Source organism: Natrix helvetica (genome assembly GCF_964273705.1).
Source record: "Natrix helvetica genome assembly, chromosome: 5".
In the NCBI taxonomy this organism is placed as follows: Eukaryota; Metazoa; Chordata; class Lepidosauria; order Squamata; family Natricidae; genus Natrix; species Natrix helvetica.
In genome coordinates this window covers 34,585,605-34,605,674 of record NC_138551.1, presented here as the reverse complement: position 1 = coordinate 34,605,674, position 20,070 = coordinate 34,585,605, and the positions used below count along the sequence as shown (strand labels likewise).

The 20,070-nt window shown below is 42.0% G+C and overlaps 1 protein-coding gene across 1 annotated transcript in view; it reads right to left on the bottom strand.

Moving 5' to 3' along the window:
* Nucleotides 1–15,426: 15,426 nt before the first annotated feature.
* The window catches only part of DNER (delta/notch like EGF repeat containing), a 143,819-nt gene continuing 139,175 nt past the window's right edge, over nucleotides 15,427–20,070 (bottom strand). The window contains exons 12-13 of the mRNA XM_081956351.1: nucleotides 18,351–18,597; nucleotides 15,427–16,768 (exon numbers count right to left, since the gene is read on the bottom strand). Of these exons, the coding sequence (XP_081812477.1) occupies nucleotides 16,657–16,768; nucleotides 18,351–18,597 (359 nt within the window). The 3' untranslated portion in view covers nucleotides 15,427–16,656. The remainder of the gene's footprint in view (nucleotides 16,769–18,350; nucleotides 18,598–20,070) is intronic.

The window sequence follows — 20,070 nt, the reverse complement described above, 5'->3', positions numbered from 1 at the left end:
TCCAAGACTATTACTGCCAAGAAATCATAAGGCATTACTACTACTGTCAATTTTCATGATATTTGTTGTTTGAAGCAATGGTCGTTCAATCTTACAACCTAAGGCATCTATGAAGCAGTTATTTACCCTGGACGTGTGCAGAGTGTGCAATTTATGCAGTTATTATAAGGAAGAAAGCATCTCAACAGGGTACTTGAAAATATAAAGGAAGAAGGGTAAACTGTAAGCCAAATACACCAATGGTCAGAGAAAATAATGGCTATTCTCAAAACAGAGGTTGATTCCTATGGATAAAGGAATCTTGGGTCTCAGTATACAGTACAAAAGACATCAGTGGTAAAAGGAGAAAGGAGTAATCATGAAAATGCATGTAAAATGTGTGAATTGTATGAGAAACTCACATTATTAAAGATAATACTATTTTTATAAATTCAGCTCAAAACATTTCTCTCTTAATGCCTTTGCTTTCAACCTTTGTCTGGCTTCACATATCATTATAATCCAGGACACAGTCAACCAACCACTTTATGGCATCACACAATGTGTGAAGGCAGTCTCCAATATAGCCAAGTGTTGAATTAGAGACTATAAAACAACCTCAAAGTCAGTAGGAAATAATTTGGACTGCGGTTGCAGTGATTGGGGGGGGGGGGGGCTCCTAGGATCTCAGTATGTTTTTGTTTTTAATTATTGTCAGAGCAATTATTCTCCTGTTGCTTCAAACTAATTTGTAGATACTAAGAGTTTAAAAGAATAGCCATGAAAAACAGGAGCTTTTTTGTTACTGGTTTGAACCATTTGTTACTTTCATCCAATTAGAAACAAGTTTCTTAGTTAATTGCATTATTTCACATTCTCTACCAAATGTTTTGAATAATGTACAATGTCAACATGTTGCATCTCACCTTGCTAGTGGAATATGGGCAACAAAATAGTATCAAACAAAGTGATTTCTAGCTTAGAAGGCCTAACTTGTATTATTGGGCTAAGCCTGAACCTTGCGTTCAAATCAAAATAGGCAAAAACTGACAGATATTGTCTGAGAGTGCTACATTTGGTATTAAAATTAACAACAACATGTAGATTCCTCCCCCCCCCCCTATAAAAAAAAGCATTATGTGAAAGTCTCAATTGAGCAAAGTCATAATGTGAGACAGAGTTAAATATTTATGGTGCATATGTTGATGGAGAAGATTGCAGTTTAGAATCTAAGAGGAATAAAGTTTATAAATTAACAAGTGAAAAGAAAAAATAAAGAAAAACTGGTTATGTTATTGATTTTAATCCCGTTAAAAGAAAGGATGAAAGTGGCCTGATCTTGTGGATATGTGGGCAATGGAAGAAACAAAAGTGAAAATACAAAAAAAAAAATCGGAAACTGTTAGATATTAACATATATCGTGGCAAGTCTCCTCTCTGGTCCGCTGCTACAGCAGAAAACAGGTATCGTTCTGATTGGTCGAGGGGCGTACCCGATCCCTATAAAAGGGGAACCCTCCGACCACAGAGCAAGCTGGATCACTACTACTACTAATAAAGAGCTGTTAAGTCACTTCATGTCCGCAGTCTGTTCTCTCGTTGCCCAGATTCAACATTGGCGACGAAGGTGGGATCGAGAGACAGATAGGACGAAGAACGCTACCTCCAGAATCTCCGGATTTGATCCAGCCTAGGAATTCGGCAGAAATTCCGGCAGCCATCTCAGGTCACCACAGCGCGGCAAATTCAAACGAGAGAAGATGGCGATGCACACTCCCCCCGCTCCATTCGACCCAGCGAACGACGAATGGGAAGCCTTCATGATTCGTTTTGAGTATTTTCTCGAAGCGAACGAATACACGGGGATCACCAACGCCCGGAAGAAAAACATCTTCCTCGGCTACTGCGGGAAAGAAGTCTTCAACACGGCCAGAGACCTCACCGCGCCTACTCCAATACAGGCAGTATCATGGACGGCGTTGCAACAGGCTCTACAGACTCATTACGCGCCAAAACCTTCCCGCCATGTTTGCCGCCAAGCATTCAACACGAGGAACCAGAAGGTGGGAGAATCTATCAACCAGTATGTTGCAGCTCTACGAAAAGCAGCCACACATTCTGGATTCAGAGACCTGGATGAGCAGATTATGGATCGACTCGTTAGCGGGCTGAGAGACATTTCCCTACAAAAACGGCTGTTAGCCAAAACCAATTTAAGCCTACAGATTGTACTCGACGAGGCAAGAGCTTCAGAAGCAGCAGACAGATCAGCGGAGACAATTCAACGGGGGGTTCAACACAGGCCAGCCAGCGCCAAGACACACCAGAGTCCACTACGAGGACACCATTCCAGATTTCGAGGATCCCGAGCTCGAGGAAAGTCACCTGATGCGGAGCAGTCACGTGAGACCTGGGGGGAGACCCGGATTCCGTTTGCCGCCCTGCGCAAGCTGCGGAGGGAATCACCCCCGGTCTACCTGTAGGTTCAGGAACGTTGTTTGTTCGCACTGCAACAAACTTGGGCACATCGCACGAGTGTGCCGGAGCGAAGTCCCTGCCTCACGGCAGCCACCCATGTACCGCCAACAGAAGCCCAACCCAGGGGCTTGGTGAAATCAAAAAGGGCGCCCAGAGAGAAATCCACAAGTGTTTACCCAGAGAGAAAATTCCCAAAGAGCTGAGCGAGCGTATTCCCAGAGAGATTACACACAAGGAGCTGAGCGAGCGTATTCCCAGAGAGACTACACACAAAGAGCTGAGAGAGCGTTCTATCAAGACGCTCAACGAGAGTATTTTCAGGATACAGATGCTGAGATAGAGTTGACCCAGAGAGAGGAATTGCGAACGTATCTCACAACAATAAGCCAGGTCCGCACCAAGCGGCCTAAAAAGCTGAAAGTCACAGTCCTCTTGGAGGGCTCACCTTGCGAGCTGGAAGTTGACACAGGATCGTCCCTGACGATCATTTCATGGGCATCCATGAAACAGGCTATCCCTAGCCTCAAAAAGAGCCAACTACGCGCTCCAGACATCCTGCTACGAGACTACCAGGGGAACCGAGTCCCCATTGTAGGCCAAGGCACGTTCCAGATCCGCTTCAAGGACATCGTAGCCCAGCTGCCCGTGACCATCGCCAGCGCACCATTACAAAACCTCCTAGGACTGGATTGGTTTGAATCCTTGGGGCTAGAAGTCACCGGAATCAACGCCGTGGAAAACAGCAGCGCTGAGCAGATTTTTAAGGAGTTCAAGGATGTATTCAGCCCCGGTCTTGGTAAGTATGTGGGTAAACCGATCTCATTCAATTTAGACCCCAAAGTGGCGCCAATCCGACTTAAACCGAGACGAGTGCCTTTTGCACTCCGCCCAAAAATAGATAAGGAAATAGATAAGTTAGTGGAGCAAGGAGTCCTTGAGCCGGTGGATCACGTGCGCTGGGAAACGCCCATTGTGACTCCAGTCAAACCAGACGGATCAGTCCGCATCTGTGTGGACTATAAATGCACAATTAATGTCGCGCTACAACAAAGCGCATATCCTGTGCCTGTAGTACAGCACTTATTGCACTCGTTGGGGCCAGGAAAGGTATTTGCTAAATTAGACATGGCACAAGCTTACCAGCAGCTGCCCGTAGATAGCGCCACAGCGGAGGCCCAAACTATAGTGACGCATAGAGGAGCATTCAAATGCAACCGGCTACAATTCGGTGTGAGTATTGCTCCAGGATTGTTCCAGAGCGTCATGGAACGACTTTTGCAAGGGATACCGGGAGTCGTCCCCTATTATGACGACATCTTGGTGTCCGCTGCAAACGAGGAGCAATTAAATAAAAGAGTCAGAACTGTTTTGGCCAGAATCAGAGAAAAGGGTCTCCGCCTCAAAAAGGAAAAATGCCAAATTAACGTGCCTAGCGTAGAATTCCTGGGTTATAGAATCGATGGTCAGGGAATACACCCCACTTCAAAGAAAATTAAGGCGATCCAGGACGCCCCCACACCACGGAATCAGACCGAGTTGCAGGCCTTCCTCGGACTACTTAACTTCTACAGCGTTTTTCTGAGACAGAAGGCGACCGTTGCTGAGCCACTACACCGTCTACTCCAGAGGAACACACCATGGAAATGGGGACGATCCGAAGCAGCAGCTTTTGCCGGAGTAAAGCGCCTGCTCACCACTGACTCGCTGTTAGTCCAATACAGCCAGACACTACCGCTGGTATTGACCTGCGACGCATCACCTTTTGGAGTCGGCGCAGTCCTCAGCCACCGGATGCCAGACGGAAAAGAAGCACCCATCGCCTTCTACTCCAGGACTCTTTCATCGGCCGAGAGGAATTACAGCCAGATGGACAGGGAAGCGCTAGCTGCTGTAGCTGGGGTAAAACATTTCCACGAATACCTCTACGGCCGCGATTTTGAACTGATTACAGATCACAAACCGCTGTTGGGACTTTTGGCAGGAAACCGCCCCACTCCAGTCTCCCTTTCTCCACGCATGACCAGGTGGACTGTTTTCCTGGCTGCGTACTCATACAAGTTAATTCATCGACCGGGCTCCACTCTAGGACACGCAGACGCACTCAGCCGTTGCCCACTACCAGACCTTTTGCCAGACCCCACTCCCGAAGTACCGGTGCTGCTCATTGATTGTTTGGACTCAGGACCGGTTTCTTCCTACGATGTTGCGCGGTTTTCTTCTAAAGACATGTTAATAAAGCAAGTTCAAACTTGGGTTTGGAGGGGGTGGCCGAAGGGAAACGTGGGCCCGGAATTCAAAGTGTTTTGGTCAAAACGGGACGAACTCTCAGTGTTACAAGGTTGTTTATTGTGGGGGGATCGAGTTGTTATTCCGTATGCTTTACGTAGGAATGTATTAGATGCTTTACATGTTGGTCATCCGGGGATTGTTAGGATGAAGGCGTTAGCAAGAAGTTACGTTTGGTGGCCAAACATGGACAAAGAAATAGAGGAGTGGGTGGCCACTTGCGACCCATGCCAGGAATCGAGACCAGCACCCCCGGAAGCGCCCGCCACAGAATGGGAGAAGCCTAAAGCATCCTGGTCGCGAATACACATCGACTTCGCAGGGCCATTCCAAGGTCAGACTTTCCTTATAGTTGTGGATGCATACTCGAAATGGCTATAAGTAGTCCTAATGACTTCAACCACGGCAGAGGCAGTCATTAAGGTTCTACGGCGACTTTTCGCCACTCATGGCCTGCCCGACCTCCTGGTCTCCGATAAAGGGCCCCAGTTCACGGCCATGCAATTTGAGACATATCTAGCAGGTCAGGGAATTCGGCACGCCCTCGTCGCGCCATTCCATCCGGTGTCAAATGGACAGGCGGAGAGAATGGTACGATTCGCAAAAGAGGCCCTCGCTAGGATGGGTCCAGGTGATTGGCAAACACGCATTGACCATTACCTATTGATCCAACACATTACCCCCAGCGCAACGACGGGTAGGAGCCCCGCTGAGCTACTCATGGGCCGCCGTCTACGGTCTCACCTGGACCGTCTTCACCCAAATTACTCTGCCACAGCTCCCCCAGACTCTACAAGCAAAATTCGGAGTTTTAGCATAGGGGATTCAGTATACGCCCACAACTATGCAGGGGGGACATTGTGGATGCCGGCAAAGGTCATTGGCATCATGGGTCCATGATCGTATCTGTTGGAACTAGAAGATGGGCGGAACTGGAAAAGGCACATCGATCAACTACGGGGTCGCCTGGCACACTCAGATCTATGAACAGAGAACGAGAGCTACCTGCCATTGCAAAGCCAGCCACTCGAGAGCCCCAACACAGAGAACTACGACACCTGCGAGCCAAGGACAGAACAAGAGGTCGAGCGCGAAACGGAACAACCCCCGAGCAACGAAAGCGAGCAGATCCCCGAACGCCAAAGCAACGAGAGCCTGCAAACGCCCAGAAACAAAACACAGAAAGAAACCAATCCTACAACTACTCCTGACCAACCCGAACTGCGACGCTCCACCCGAGTAAGGCAAACACCAACGTATCTTAAGGACTATATTACTAACCGCAACGTTCCGTCTAGGAGGGGAGGGGTGTTAGATATTAACATATATTGTGGCAAGTCTCCTCTCTGGTCCGCTGCTACAGCGGGAAACAGGTATCGTTCTGATTGGTCGAGGGGCGTACCCGATCCCTATAAAAGGGGAACCCTCCGACCACAGAGCAAGCTGGATCACTACTACTACTAATAAAGAGCTGTTAAGTCACTTCGTGTCCGCAGTCTGTTCTCTCGTTGCCCAGATTCAACAGAAACAAAAACCATGACTCCCGTATATAAAATATTAGAAGACAGCTCTCCCAGAAGAATAAATAGAAAATGATGATAGGGGAAAAGTATGTAGAAGCTACTTGGAACGGAATGAAAAGAATTGTGAATTTTTCTCTCTAACGTAAGATAGTCAGAGTGAATGGAGGAATTATAGAGAAATGAGTTTGTTAATGTCATCTATGTCTGTCTATTTGGAAAATAAAATCTAAATTTTAGCCTAATCTGGGTTCAGCCAAACATTCCTTGGACTGATAATTTGCAGTCCTGGTTACTGCTAGAGAAAATGTTAATAGAGGAAAGAAAGATTATTCTTTGTTGATTTAGAGAAAACATACCATAAAGTGAATAGATTTCATTTATTTATTATATCAGTTTTTATAATACAACTCAATCTGAAGGTATACAATAGACTAAAAATAGAAAAAGAAACAAAGACAAAGTGTACTATTAATAAATGGCCCCCAGATGACTGCCATAGACAGTCAGTTCTCATTAAAAGAACAATGAAGTTTTCGTGGCTTTATGAAATGCCTAGAGGGATGAGGATTTATGAGCCTTCATGTCAAGGAGTTACAAAATTATGGGACTACAGCAGAGAGTGAAGAGTGTAAGCCAGTCTTCTTCTCACAATGTACTTACTAGATGGGCAGATTCACTCTTGGCAAAGTGATGCCTGAGGTCAGCCACTACTTCTCTGTATAGGACTTTGTAGGTAATAAGCATTTGGACCCAGAGCCAGAAACTGGGCAGTAGCAACCAATGTACCTTGTACTCTACAGCAATGGGATTGACCTGACACACTATAGCTGCAGCCATGGATAGAAAAACATTACTGAGGGTGGTGAGCACCGCACAAAACATTGAGCTGTCCTGATACCACTAGATAAGATCACTAGGGCTTGCTGCCTTAGAAGAGTGAAGAAAATCCTCAGGGACGACTCATAACCTGGACGGCACTTCTTTACCCTCCTACCATCGGCAAGCCAGCAGCACAAACAGGCTGAAGAACAGTTTCTATCTGTGGGCTATCAGACTCCTGAATGTGAAATAACATCATAACTATCCTGTTTTCCTGGAAATAAGACCTCCCCGGATAATAAACCCAATCGAGCTTTTGAGCGCATGTGCTAAAATAAGCCCTGCCCCCAAAATAAGTCCTCCCTGAAAATATTGCAACACAGCAGCAGCCATGAGGTGACCACGCTCACAGCTTCCTGCACCTCAAAAATAATAAGACCTCCCTGAAAATAAGGCCACGGGCTTATTTTGGGGGTAAAAAGAAAATAAAACTCTGTCTTATTTTTGGGGAAACACGGTACATTGTAGCTTAACTACTGCATACTGGACTAACCACAGTTTCTGGGTGGTCTCCAAATGCTGTCTTCATTAAGTACATTTAGAGAAATCCAACTAAGTGGTGATTGAAGAATGATTTATGTCAATAAAGGATGTTGCAACTGATGCATCAGTCAGAACTGGGCAAAGAATCTTTGGCTACCGCCATAACCATGCTGTTTAAGCAGTAGCCATGTATCCAAGAGGTTTTCCAACTCGGAGATCCATTGGAGAGGATTGAATAGTAATATCACTATCTGAAGGAAGAGTTAATAATTAAGCAAAAGAGGAAATCCAGAATAATTGTGGAATCCAGAATGGAATTGATGACAATTTCACAATGAGGCAGAGAAGTTTGAGAAAAATAAAGCAACACACAAAGCGCATATGGATGCAATAGAAGTAAAGATGGTTTGAAAGGATAGAAATATATCGTAAGCACTATTGTAAACCAGTCTTAACTCTTTTCCTTATCTCGTGTCTTTAATGTCTTTAGCTTACTATTTCATACTCTTGAGTTTTAAATAGCATTGCTTGCTCTGGAAGGGCTTAGCGTAATTGTTAGATATTAGCATATATCGAGGCAAGTCTCCTCTCTGGTCCGCTGCTACAGCGGGAAACAGGTATCGTTCTGATTGGTCGAGGGGCGTACCCGATCTATATAAAAGGGGAACCCTCCGACCACAGAGCAAGCTGGATCACTACTACTATTAATAAAGAGCTGATAAGTCACTTCGTGTCCGCAGTCTGTCTCTCGTTGCCCAGATCTAACAGTAATGGCCATGTATGCAAACATAATCTACAGTTAATTCATTGGAATAAAGTTCTAGAGTGATTCTTAATCTTCCCAGTGCCACATACAACATATTTTCACTGTGTTTCTGCTGGAAATTAGTTCCCAAAAGGCCAAGCTGAAATTATTATTTCTTATGGGGGAAAAGACCAAACTGTAACAGCCATTATTTATGTGTCTTCCAAATCATGACATGAATTTAAAAATAAATCAGTCTTCTAAAGAGATTCAACTGTAAAAGCCAAGGGGAAAAAAAAGGCTGCTCAGGTTTTCATACCAAATTATTTGGCCATTGCATTGCTAGCTTTTTACATTAATATAATGCAGGTGCTACATCTGTCACATATTAAACATCGATTTCATACCAACATTTCCCAGCCATCTCTCATGAATATGTTTTTCCTACCAACACACTACTGCATTTAAATCTATGCAGAGTCTTTAAAATTGAAATTTTGTGCAGGTATGGAAGACACATTGCTGATGAGGTATGAGACTAAGCAGAAGTACACATCACCACATTCCTAGAAAACACAGCTTTCTGTTTTTGGTTTCAGAAGATAATTATCGGAACCCTATTGCTTCTTTTACTACTTTCATTATAGGTTGGTTACTATGGCAACCAGGCATCTCTCATTGACCTGTCTAGGTATCAGAAGAATTTATACTTGCATTGTTCAACCAGGTGTTTGTGGTATTCAAGAACACCATAGAGTTCAACCTTTTTTCCCTTTCTCCTTCTGAACCATAGTTATGAAGCTGAATACTGTATTAATGCAAATAAAGCAACTTAAGGCTAAAATTCTATGTAAACCTGGAAACGAGCCAATTGAAGATAACACAATTTCTACAAGTAGATGCATATGATCAGTCTTATGTATGTTAGACTTTAACAATAATAAAACCTATGTCCATATGTGTAACACACACACACACACCTTAGAAAGGAAACTCTGTGTTCTTCATTTAGTTGTATATAACCAAATTTAACTTTCTTGTGAGATCTAATATTCCAAGAAGGCTGTGGTAAGGACTCTAATTTAACGTAGTCCCCATGATTAGAGTGCCCATTTCCTGGAAGGCAAAAATGATAAGTCTAAAAATACATGAAGTTCAAATTACAAGGCACTCTGTGATTGCATAATTATATCTTTCAATTGGAATCTTTCTAATGCTTTCATCCCATACTGCCAGTATACAAGGTCCATTCAAGCCAATAATTCATTTTCTTTCAGCATTTCTCATCAATATTCATTATCTCACTAACTCTAATTTTCTCATGCAGAGTATATGTATCCATGCACATCCTTCCCAGTTTTTCTTTGGCTTTGGTTTGTTTCACAGCTCTCCTTAGCTTTCCCATTGCCCTCCACTCTTTTCCTTCATCTGTCCACCTTCTCACATCTTAGACCTGGATGTGTTCCTGCTTTCTTTTGTTATGCTTTCAGCTTTAGACATTCTTGCAATAATGGTTTTCCAGGAAACCACATTTTGCCTCTAATTTGGCGAACATTAATGTCGACTGTGTTTCACTGAGATCTATATGGCAAGATAGTCCTATTTCTGGTAAATACGTTTATATTAATGATTTGATCACAATATTATTCTATTTTATTTGAATAAAAACCCCACTGAATCCAATTAAATGATTGGTTTAATTACTATTATCCGATTATTGTAGGATTATTTGCCATGCTGCCTCCATCACCAGAACCAATTCAGCCAGAGAAAGCAATGTTGTTGCTCCAAAATACTTAGCAGAACAGAGCTAAATGATTGTTAATCAGTGGCCAATGAAATCCTATGTAAGCAAAGTGGCTGCAACAGTTGGAAGGCATTTCTGACTAAAAGATAATATGCATCTCATAACAGCTAACTCACCACAGAGTTTACATTTTGCACTTACTAAAATAATAAGAACCTTTCAAACCATTGGATGTACACATTATCCATATGCAGGTACCAAATAATGTAATAATGTTGTTTGCTCAAAAGTTAAGCATGCATATTTGATGATGGAAGCAAAACCAGCAAACATTGCAATTCATATATTGCAGAAAAATCTTTCTCTATAACCAGCCACGTTTTGTGAGGGCTGGTGCAGCAGAAAGATACCATACTACTGAAATATATTTTCTCATCTTTCTTGCTATTATCAATAAATTAAATTTAAAATGTATATTGGGAAAGGTGAAAAGCATGACAACCTATAGTCTTTCTTACAAATAGAATTGTATTTCTAATCAAATTATAAGTTTCTAATAAAGCTAAATGTCTATGGAGAGTCTCTGTCATCCAGGTGGTGATTGTCCCAAAAGTGCTTTTTCAAGAGACAACCAGACTTTCTGTTTTTTCTTCGAAGACGTTTCACTTCTCATCCAAGAAGCTTCTTCAGCTCTGACTGGATGGTGAGGAATGGCAGGATTTATACTTTCTAATAAAGCATTTTACTTGCTCTTTAGTTATTTTATTACATAGAGTCTACAAGGTATACCTAATTCTGCATGAAGAGCTTAAATATTTTCCATTCAAATATTGAAATGCATAAATAAAGGTGCTAAAGTTAGAGGATGCTGCACCATATGAGTAAAACAATTTTGGCAGAAATGCTTTTGTTATATGATTAGTGTTATTGGCTACATTTCATATATAACAGAAGGAAAGTTGAAAAGCTGTCATGTGGTATGAATATTGGAAGTGCACAGATGGCAGTGTCAACAGGCAAATAGATTTTACTATATTTGGTAACTTATTTTCCTAGATGTTATGCTCAATCTCCCTCTGGGTAGTTTTACACATTGCACAAAGCCCTAATGTGTTTAACTGAAACGAGTTGAATCTGCAAAATTGTTCACCTGCCCTATACAAAGTGTAAGAATAGGTGAAGGAGCTGAGAAAACAGCATTTCTCAGCCACTCTTCCAGTTGGGGCAAGGTATAAAATTATATTCTGAAACCTAGCAAGCAAGCTGCACCTCAAATCACATGTGGTTTCCTTGAGATGTTTCAGAAAGGCCTTTAGAAAGCAAGAACCATACGTGTGATTTGGACAATTGGGGAAGCATCCTTCCCAAAATTTTAGAAGCCTTCAAAACCTCAATGTTAGCCCCAGCATCACTAATGCTGCAAGGAGAGTTACTGTGAAGAGTGGCCAAAAGGGCAGAGATGGGGGAGAGGAAAGTGTGGGCAGGCTGACAAGCAACTAACACTACAGCAACTGCAACTTCAAGGACCAGGCATAATTACCATATCTAATCACAGTTTTGTCTTATGTTTAAGTTCTGTAAGCAGCAAAAGCTATGTGAAATTGATACATTTTAGTTTAATTGCTTATGTTGAACATACAACGGATAATATATTCTTGTTAACATTCTGAACCAAAATGTTAACAAGATATGCAGGATTCAAGATGATTGTCCCAACTACTAATTATTCAGGAGGTGAAGATCTCAGATAGCATGGCCAGATTGGATATACTGGCTATGGAACTCAAATAATTGCTTCAAGGCCACGATGCCATGACACCTCTCCCTCGTGGCAGTGCTTGGATGCTGTTAAGCGCTGGATGGGGATCAACAGGCTTGAACTGAAACCTGGCAATACAAAATGGTTCTGGGTTTGGAGTTCTTTGGTCCATGGAGAATTGCCATCTCTGGTCTTGAATGGATAGCACTGTTCCAAACAGTGTATCAACTTTTCCTGTATCAACAACTCCAACGCATGCCCTAGTCACCTTCTGTGTTAATTATTGCAATGGGCTCTACATGGGGCTGCCCTTGAAAAGTATCCAGAAGCAGGAGCTGCATTAGTTGCCAATTTGTTTCTGGGCCCAATTCTAAGTGCAGGTTGTTACCTTTAAAGCACTACATGGTTTGGAACCAGGTTATTTGAAGGACCGTCTTTTCCCAGTCACGTCTGCCCATCAGAGCTAGATGAACCAAGAAGAAGTGGGGTCCTCTCCATAATGTTCCCTCCATGTGGAACATCATCCCTGCAGAGATAGGATTGGACTCCACTTTGACACTCTTTTGGGAGGCCTTGAAGACTTGGTTTTGCCAACAGGACTACAGACTGGATGGAGCCCATAAAATAGCTTCTTTGATTGATTGATTGATTGATTGATTGATTGATTGATTGATTGCTATCACCAGGGGAGTGCAGGATTATTGCTTGTTATTGTTTTTATATTGGGTTTTTATTTTTGTAAAGCCTTCCAGAGGCACTGAGAATGAGTTGGGCCATATAAATTTTCTTAAATAAATAAACTGAGATTTATCTTACTTTACTTATGTTAATTTATATTTAGTATGTTATAGGTTTTGGTATATTATTTTAGCCAGATTATGCTTCATCCTGATATATTTTTATTACTATTGTTTTACCTTTTAAATTGTTCTTGTCTATAGCCATAGTGCTTAACAGAGCTATACCAAATCAAACAGTAGTCAGTTTCTTTTTTCTAGGTATAACAGAAATGTGATACAAGAGAAGTTTTGAGTTTTCTGCAATGGATTTTAATGACATTTTCAAAGATGGATGTATTGTGTACTTACACTCCTCCCAAATGTTCAAAGCCTGCTAATGAATCAATAAAGTACCCATACAGGCAAAAATCAATATTCTAAATGTAGCATGAAGAAAGGTCCCTTTATATTAGGAAAAAGCCAGAATTAAATAAGAACTGAAAACTATGTAAGAGCAGCAAAAGAATTTCCTCTCAGATTGGTATATTATATTTAAGGTTGTCACTAACATAGATCACAGTTGTTAGACAAGCAAAACCTAAGAGATATTTTAAAGACTGGAGAAGGCTTGTGGATAAAGTAATAAATGAAAATTATATTTAAAATTATAAGTTATTTTTTTTAAAAAAAAGATTCCTTGCAAGGAAAGGAATTAAGAATTAAAATCTCTTCTATACTCAACATGGATTATAAGATATTTATTTGTGCTCCAAAGCCACATATCAGTTCTATAAACCATTTGTAAATTATAAACCGTTAAAATCATGGCCTGTGGTTTATATTAAATCTAACGATTAACAAATAAAAATATTGCACAAACAAAAATATCGGGAAATTACTTTGATATTCTCAGAAAAATTAAATTTTACTTACTAATATAGTATACCAATGCTTTCTGCTAGCCATTGATACATATATATATTGCATGAGGCTTTTGGACAGCATAAATCACAGCCATGAACATACTGAGTAGCAGTTCTCTTCAACTCCATAATAGAATGATAATGATACAGAAATGCTATTTAGAATTGTTATGCAGCTTCTAAAAATGATATATTGGTATAATTATGTCCTAAAACTGTTCCATCTAATCCATGCTGTCTACTTCAGTTGGCAGTTGTCCACTTAGGATTCAAGCAGATGTCTCTGACCATGTCTCTCTGCAATTATTTTACTAAAAATACAATATATTTTATCCAACCTATAGTCCCACTTCAGCTGCAACTATAGTCCCACTTCAGCTGCAATAAGGTGAGGATGCTACCGTGTTTCCCTGAAAATACGACATGTTCTCATAATACAGCCATGCCACATTTTTCTGGTGGGCAAAAATATAAACCCCCCCCCACATATAAGCCCCCCGGACAACCCCTCACCTCCGGCCAGGCACAGCGCCACTCACCAACCTAGCAGTATCCCAAAGGTGCCAAGCCGCGGGAAGCTGGGGGAGGTAAAGGTGATCATGTTGCTTGGCGCCTTCAGGATACCGCTAGGTTGGTGAGCAGCGCTGTGCCCAGCTGAAGGGGAGGATTTCCAGGCAGCTGCTCTCTTGTGAGCAGGCTTCCAAAGAGCCGGGCACAGCCTCATGCGTGAATGGCTGTGTTGCGCTGTCGCAGCAGCGCAATACAACAGCCATAAAGCGACCATGCTCATGATCAGCCACCCAGCAAACCCCCTTTGCAGCTGGGCACAATGCCATTTACTGACCTAGGGGTATCGCCAAGCTGCGTGAGCGCCTGTTCGCTGCCGCCTGGCTCCCGCGGCTTGGCGCCTTCCAAATTCCAGTGAATGGCGCTCTGCATGGCTGGAGAGGGGGGTTGCGCGAGCGGCTGTTCCGCTCTCACTCACCTCCTCCCAGCCTGATGCATGGTCCAGCTCTCATTATGGAGCCAGAACACCCCCGCCGCCACTGCCATCCCAGCCTGGCTTTTTCCGCAACTTCCAACCTGAGTCTTTCAGCAGTGGCTACTCTGGGCACACACTGTATAGTTGTACACTCTGCAGGCAGCTGGCCCACAACCATAGAGCGGCAGCATAGGTGTCCTGGCTCCTTAATGAGAGCTGGCCCATGCATCATGAGGCTGGGAGGCAGGTGAGCGAGAGCAGAACAGCCACTCACGCAACCCCCCTCTCCAGCCATGCAGAGCACCATTCACTGGCATTTGAAAGGTGCCAAGCCGCGGGAGCCAGGCGGCGACCAACAGGCGCTCATTTTCGGGGAAACCCGGTAATGAAACAACATCCTATGAGTTATGCTGTATTAATCAGTACACACAGACAAGAACTTTTGGTGGTTTATATTCAATTACTTTCTTTCTCTCTCTTTCCTATCTGCTGGCCTTACTTCTCCCCACTGCCATTTGGTCTCCCTATGAGATATAAACTTTAGGTCTTTTCCCACTATTGTATCCCTAATGCATTGCCCTCTAAGTGCTTTCAACTCATTTATCAAATTAAGCATACCAAAGAATAGACTGCTGTAATGGTCATTGTAGATTGCTGTCTACAATAACCATTACATTCTGGGTATCTGGTCCATTCATCCTGACTACTTCAGATCTCCCAAAATAATGGGTAGATGCCAACTACTTAAAGACCTTACTAAAGATATTACTGTCTTAATAAAATATAACTACCTTGGGCATACTTAGTTAATAAATATTGCATATTTTGAAGCACATAAAAAAACCACCATTCATCAAGAAATATATGTAGAAAAAAAGCAAAGAAAAATATAGTAGAAAATGAAAGTTGTGCATCTGTAGGTCTTGTTTTGAGATGAAGGAAAACAGTCCCCATCGCATGATTATATTGTGTTCAAAATCCACACTTGTGCTAAATGGCAGTTGCTCATATTACAAACAATATGAGCCAACTCCACATTATACAAACCAAAAATATGTTACATTTTAAAATGTTCAAAATATATAAATAAAATGGTACTGGTTCTCAAGACCCCATGATTGGTTTACATTATAATTATAAGGCATATGGCTTACATTCAAGGGCACTCACTAGTCGTAACAGCTGAAGGCAAAACAAATGAGATGCCACTTGAATTGGTCATATTTATTCAATATTCTTTGAAATGAGCAAAAATCTTGAAACACATAAGCAGTCAAATAGAGCCACAAAAATCCCACATGTGTAAATAAGATGTACTATGAGAATTACACAATATTGTAAACAAAAGTAATACTTTACGTTAACATTTGAGAGACAAACTGTTCAAATTATATGTTTTGTTTACTCGCACTATTTAAAAAACTGGACTTTTTAAAGAAAACGTAATTCCAATACAAAGATCTAATCCTCAACATTATGAAATCAACCAAAATTAATTTCAAAGCAACAGGAACAACCCCTTTTTTGCCTTAATAGGCACTTCAATGATATATTAATTTTTACAAAGCTTACCTTGAATACCATTACAAAAATGACAAACACCAACTCAAGGCCAAATTTTAGCAGGCTTCAGGAACATAATACAGAAAGATTATCCATGCACAAAAGAGGGAGAAAGCTAATTCATTCAGTTTAAGAATAATAATTTTTACTAAATTCCTTTTCACAAACACAAACATTTCGGACTTCATTTTTTTCCAATAATGAATATATCAAGTTTTACATTTTTCCTAAGTCTACTAAGAATGCTGCCACTGTTACATTAAGGAGAAATTTTCATTGCTTAACATATCATATTCTGCCTGTACTCATCTGAGATTGGTAAAAGCAACAACACACTACTTGTTAAGATTAGAGTTTCTAATGCTGAAGTACATTAAAAGAGAAATGATAAATGTCACAAATTCAGTTTAAAATATTTCCTTCAAACAAAAAGCTGCAGAAAACCTGTTCTTAAATAATCTACCGAAAATTCTGGAGCAGCTAAACATTTTAATTTTCATACACTTGCTTCATCTTAAAAATATTGAATTAATTCAGTAGCCCATCCTTTTGAAAAATAATCCCCTCCCCCAAAACGACTGTTAAATAGTTTACAAATCTTTTGTTTTAATCAGTGTAACCAAAGGCTTGTCATCGGGACTGTAATCTTCATAAGCAATTGGAGTTGCATCATACATTGCAGGGCGAGATTTCTTTCCAAATCTAAAATTCAAAAAAGGAAGTGAAGACAGAAGTCGTAGTAGAGTAATACATATAAAAACACCTACCTTCCTGGCATTAATCTACAAGATCATTACTTTCAACACTCAAAAGTTGCAATTCTAAAACTCTACTTCAAACTTTTATAGTGTAATTCCATATATGTTAACATACTTATAATGAAACTGTAAAAGCTTATATGATCAATTGTACACTATAGTTAATCCTAAATAGTACTGTTGCTAGCTACACATGGGAAGTGAGGTTCTAAAGATCACACTTTGAAACAACACCTCAAATATATACAAACCTGTGTACTTGTCCCTACCTTTTTAGTCACTACTTTATTCTTGTTTGGGGGGTGAAGGGCATAGATACACCATTTAGATCAGTGGTTCCCAACGTGGGGCCCATGCCCCACAGGGGGGAAATTTGATTTTAAGTGGGGGCAAGTTGAACCTTGTTTAAACCAAGTTAATGGCCTTTTAGGCTTCCTACGCGTGAGTAGAGTTCACTTATTGAGTAAAGTAAGAATTATATGTCACGGGCGGGTGGGGGGGGGAGAGAGCATCAGGATTTTAGAGATGCTTAGGTAGGGCATGGCCAAAATAAAAAGGTTGGGAACCACTTATTTAGATTGAGATACATCCTGCTTGACCTGAAGCTTTATGTGAAAAGTTTGATTATGTGACAATATCAGTGCCCAGAGTTCTTGAAATTGGGTGGCAATAGACTGTATGCCTCTAAATATGTATATACATGTACTGTATATATACAGTATATAAAGAGGGCCAGTTTTGCATAGTGGTTAAGGCATCAGGCAATTATAAACTCTACTTCTACCTTAGGCAAGTGGAATGTAGTGGCTCATGTGGTTAGAATGCTGGGCTGACAATCAGCAAGCCAGCATTCGGGACCCGAGTGCTACTATGTGATGGGGAGAACTCCTATCTTGTGCTCCAGATCTTTCCCACAGAGCAGTTTGAAAGCGAGTAATCTCAAACAGAGTTAACCAAAGTGGAAACAGATTGATTGCATTAAGTTCTGTGAGGTTCTTGCTCTAAGTTGCAGTTGGTAACAAGTCTATGAAGGTTTCATCTTGCATGATCCCTAAACTTTAAAATGGCAATTCATGAAGACTATCACTGTTGAGTTTATAACCTAGGCTTGCATGTTAAAGATATAATATAGGAATAAAATGTTACTCTATAGTGATTGAATGGTTATATTTCTTATTTAACTACTGCTTGGCCATCGGAATATGTTTGTGCCTGAATGTGTATACATTAGGAAGATAATATTAACCAGTCAAAAATGACCTGCACATCAGGTAATGTGGCTCCCGAATTGCAGAAGGCAGGTTATATATTAAAAAGCTTGTATAAGCCAAGGGCATTTTTAAAGGAATAGATAAAGCTCAGGCTACAGGCAGTAGCGTAGGCTTATTCACTAACATAGTTATTTTTTCATTCTTCAAAATGTTTGTATGCAGAAGCATTCTATCATTGTCTCTTAAGCATGAATTGGTTTTTCATCCAACTTGCTGTTTCTTCAAAAACAGTGTTCTGTTTACCCCCAAGCATACCTGGCATGTCGGATGGAAGCAATAGCACTGCTGAAATCACTGTCAATGCTCCTACAGTTGTAGAATTCTTCATAGGCTGGCCTAGCTGAACCTTGGTATTCAATACGACTGATGCGACAGATCCCCACAATGAGAATGATCAACATCAGGACAAACGCGACACACAGGGCTCCAATTATGATATACAGAGAATGCCGAGGCATATTTGTCAGACTCTCAGCCACGTGCCCTGATTTCCACTGTAGATCTAGAAGAGTGAGGAAAAAAACAATGATGGTATTAATAGCATTTCCATTTCCCTATGCCACAAAAAGCTCATTCCACTTTACTCTCTGCTCATTCTTTTGAAGGCATACTAATCTGCATAAAGGTCTACAAAGCTAGCAAGAACTACAAGTAGTCTTTGACTTTTGACCACAGTTGGGATCAGAATTGCTACCGTGTTTCCCCGAAAATATGACATGTCCTGCTAATAAGCCCAGGCCTGGTTTTGGCCTGGTTTTTGAAGTGGGTGTAAATATATGCCCTCCCCTGAAAATAAGCCCTAGTGAAAGGGTGCCATGGAAAGTACAGGAGGAAGCCCTTCCCTTCCCCGGTCACCTCAGCGCTTCTCAGCTCCTTGATCGGATCAGTTGAGATGATCCGGCTGCCATTCAAAAAACAGCTGATTTGCGGGTGCTGCTCAGGCCATGGCATCCAGCAAGTGTGGCTGCTTTTGCCATCGATTACGGCCACAAAAGCAGCAGGAGGCCAAGTGATGCACCCCACGTGCCTTGCACCGGCCTTCCGAAGGGTACTGTAGCAGCAGCTATCCACAATTTTTTTATCATTATTTCATCCTGATCCATGTGGCCCAGTGAGCCACATGGATCGGGACAAAATAAGGGTAAAAAAATTGTGGATAGCTGCTGCTACAGTACCCTTCGGAAGGCTGGCTTGAGTCTCCTGCTGCAAAAGTGGCTGCGCCCGAGACTGCTTTTGGGAGAGGAGGCAAAGGGAAAGCAATCAGCTTCATCTCACCCTTGCTCTCAGCCCCCCCTTCAGCTGAGTTCAAGCAGAGAAGTGGCCCGCAGGGTTTCAGGAGCAAAGTTGAGGCTGACAGGAGTCAGGGCAGGGGGGAATGCCCAGTGCGGCCCCAGCGCTCTTCTTTCCTTGGAAACGGAATCTTGGGAGTGGGAAACGGCATTCCCAGGAAGGGTGGGTATGTCGGTATGTGTATAAAAAATACAAAGCGAGGGAGCCAACATCCGCGGATTAAGGAACTTTGTGAAACGTTATGCCTACACGCAAAGTTTGGCAAGTGAAGGAGAAGAGATACTTCCCTCTCTTGGTAGTGTTTTGTTTGAAAATATTTGAGAATCAGCCAGAGAGAAGGAAGAATGAGCCCTGCAAGGAGATGCTGCCGACACTGCTGCCTGCAGAGACACAGACAGAGCGAAGTTCATTGAAGACCTGTCCGGCCAGCCCATAAGACTATCTGAAGGTGGAAGGGGGGGAGATTTCCTGCACATCGGCAGTGGCGTCTTCTAACAAGGCTTCTTCCGACATCCCCAGTTGTATGGATTTCCATGCCTTCCTTTATGGGATGTTGCTTCGCACCTTGGACATCGGGAAAAGCCCTGTGAGGAGACACCACTGCCAATGTGCAGGAATCCCCCCTCCACCGCAGATCATCCTTTCAAAATGTAGTTTTACCAGGATGAAGAGGTGGCTGGAGGCG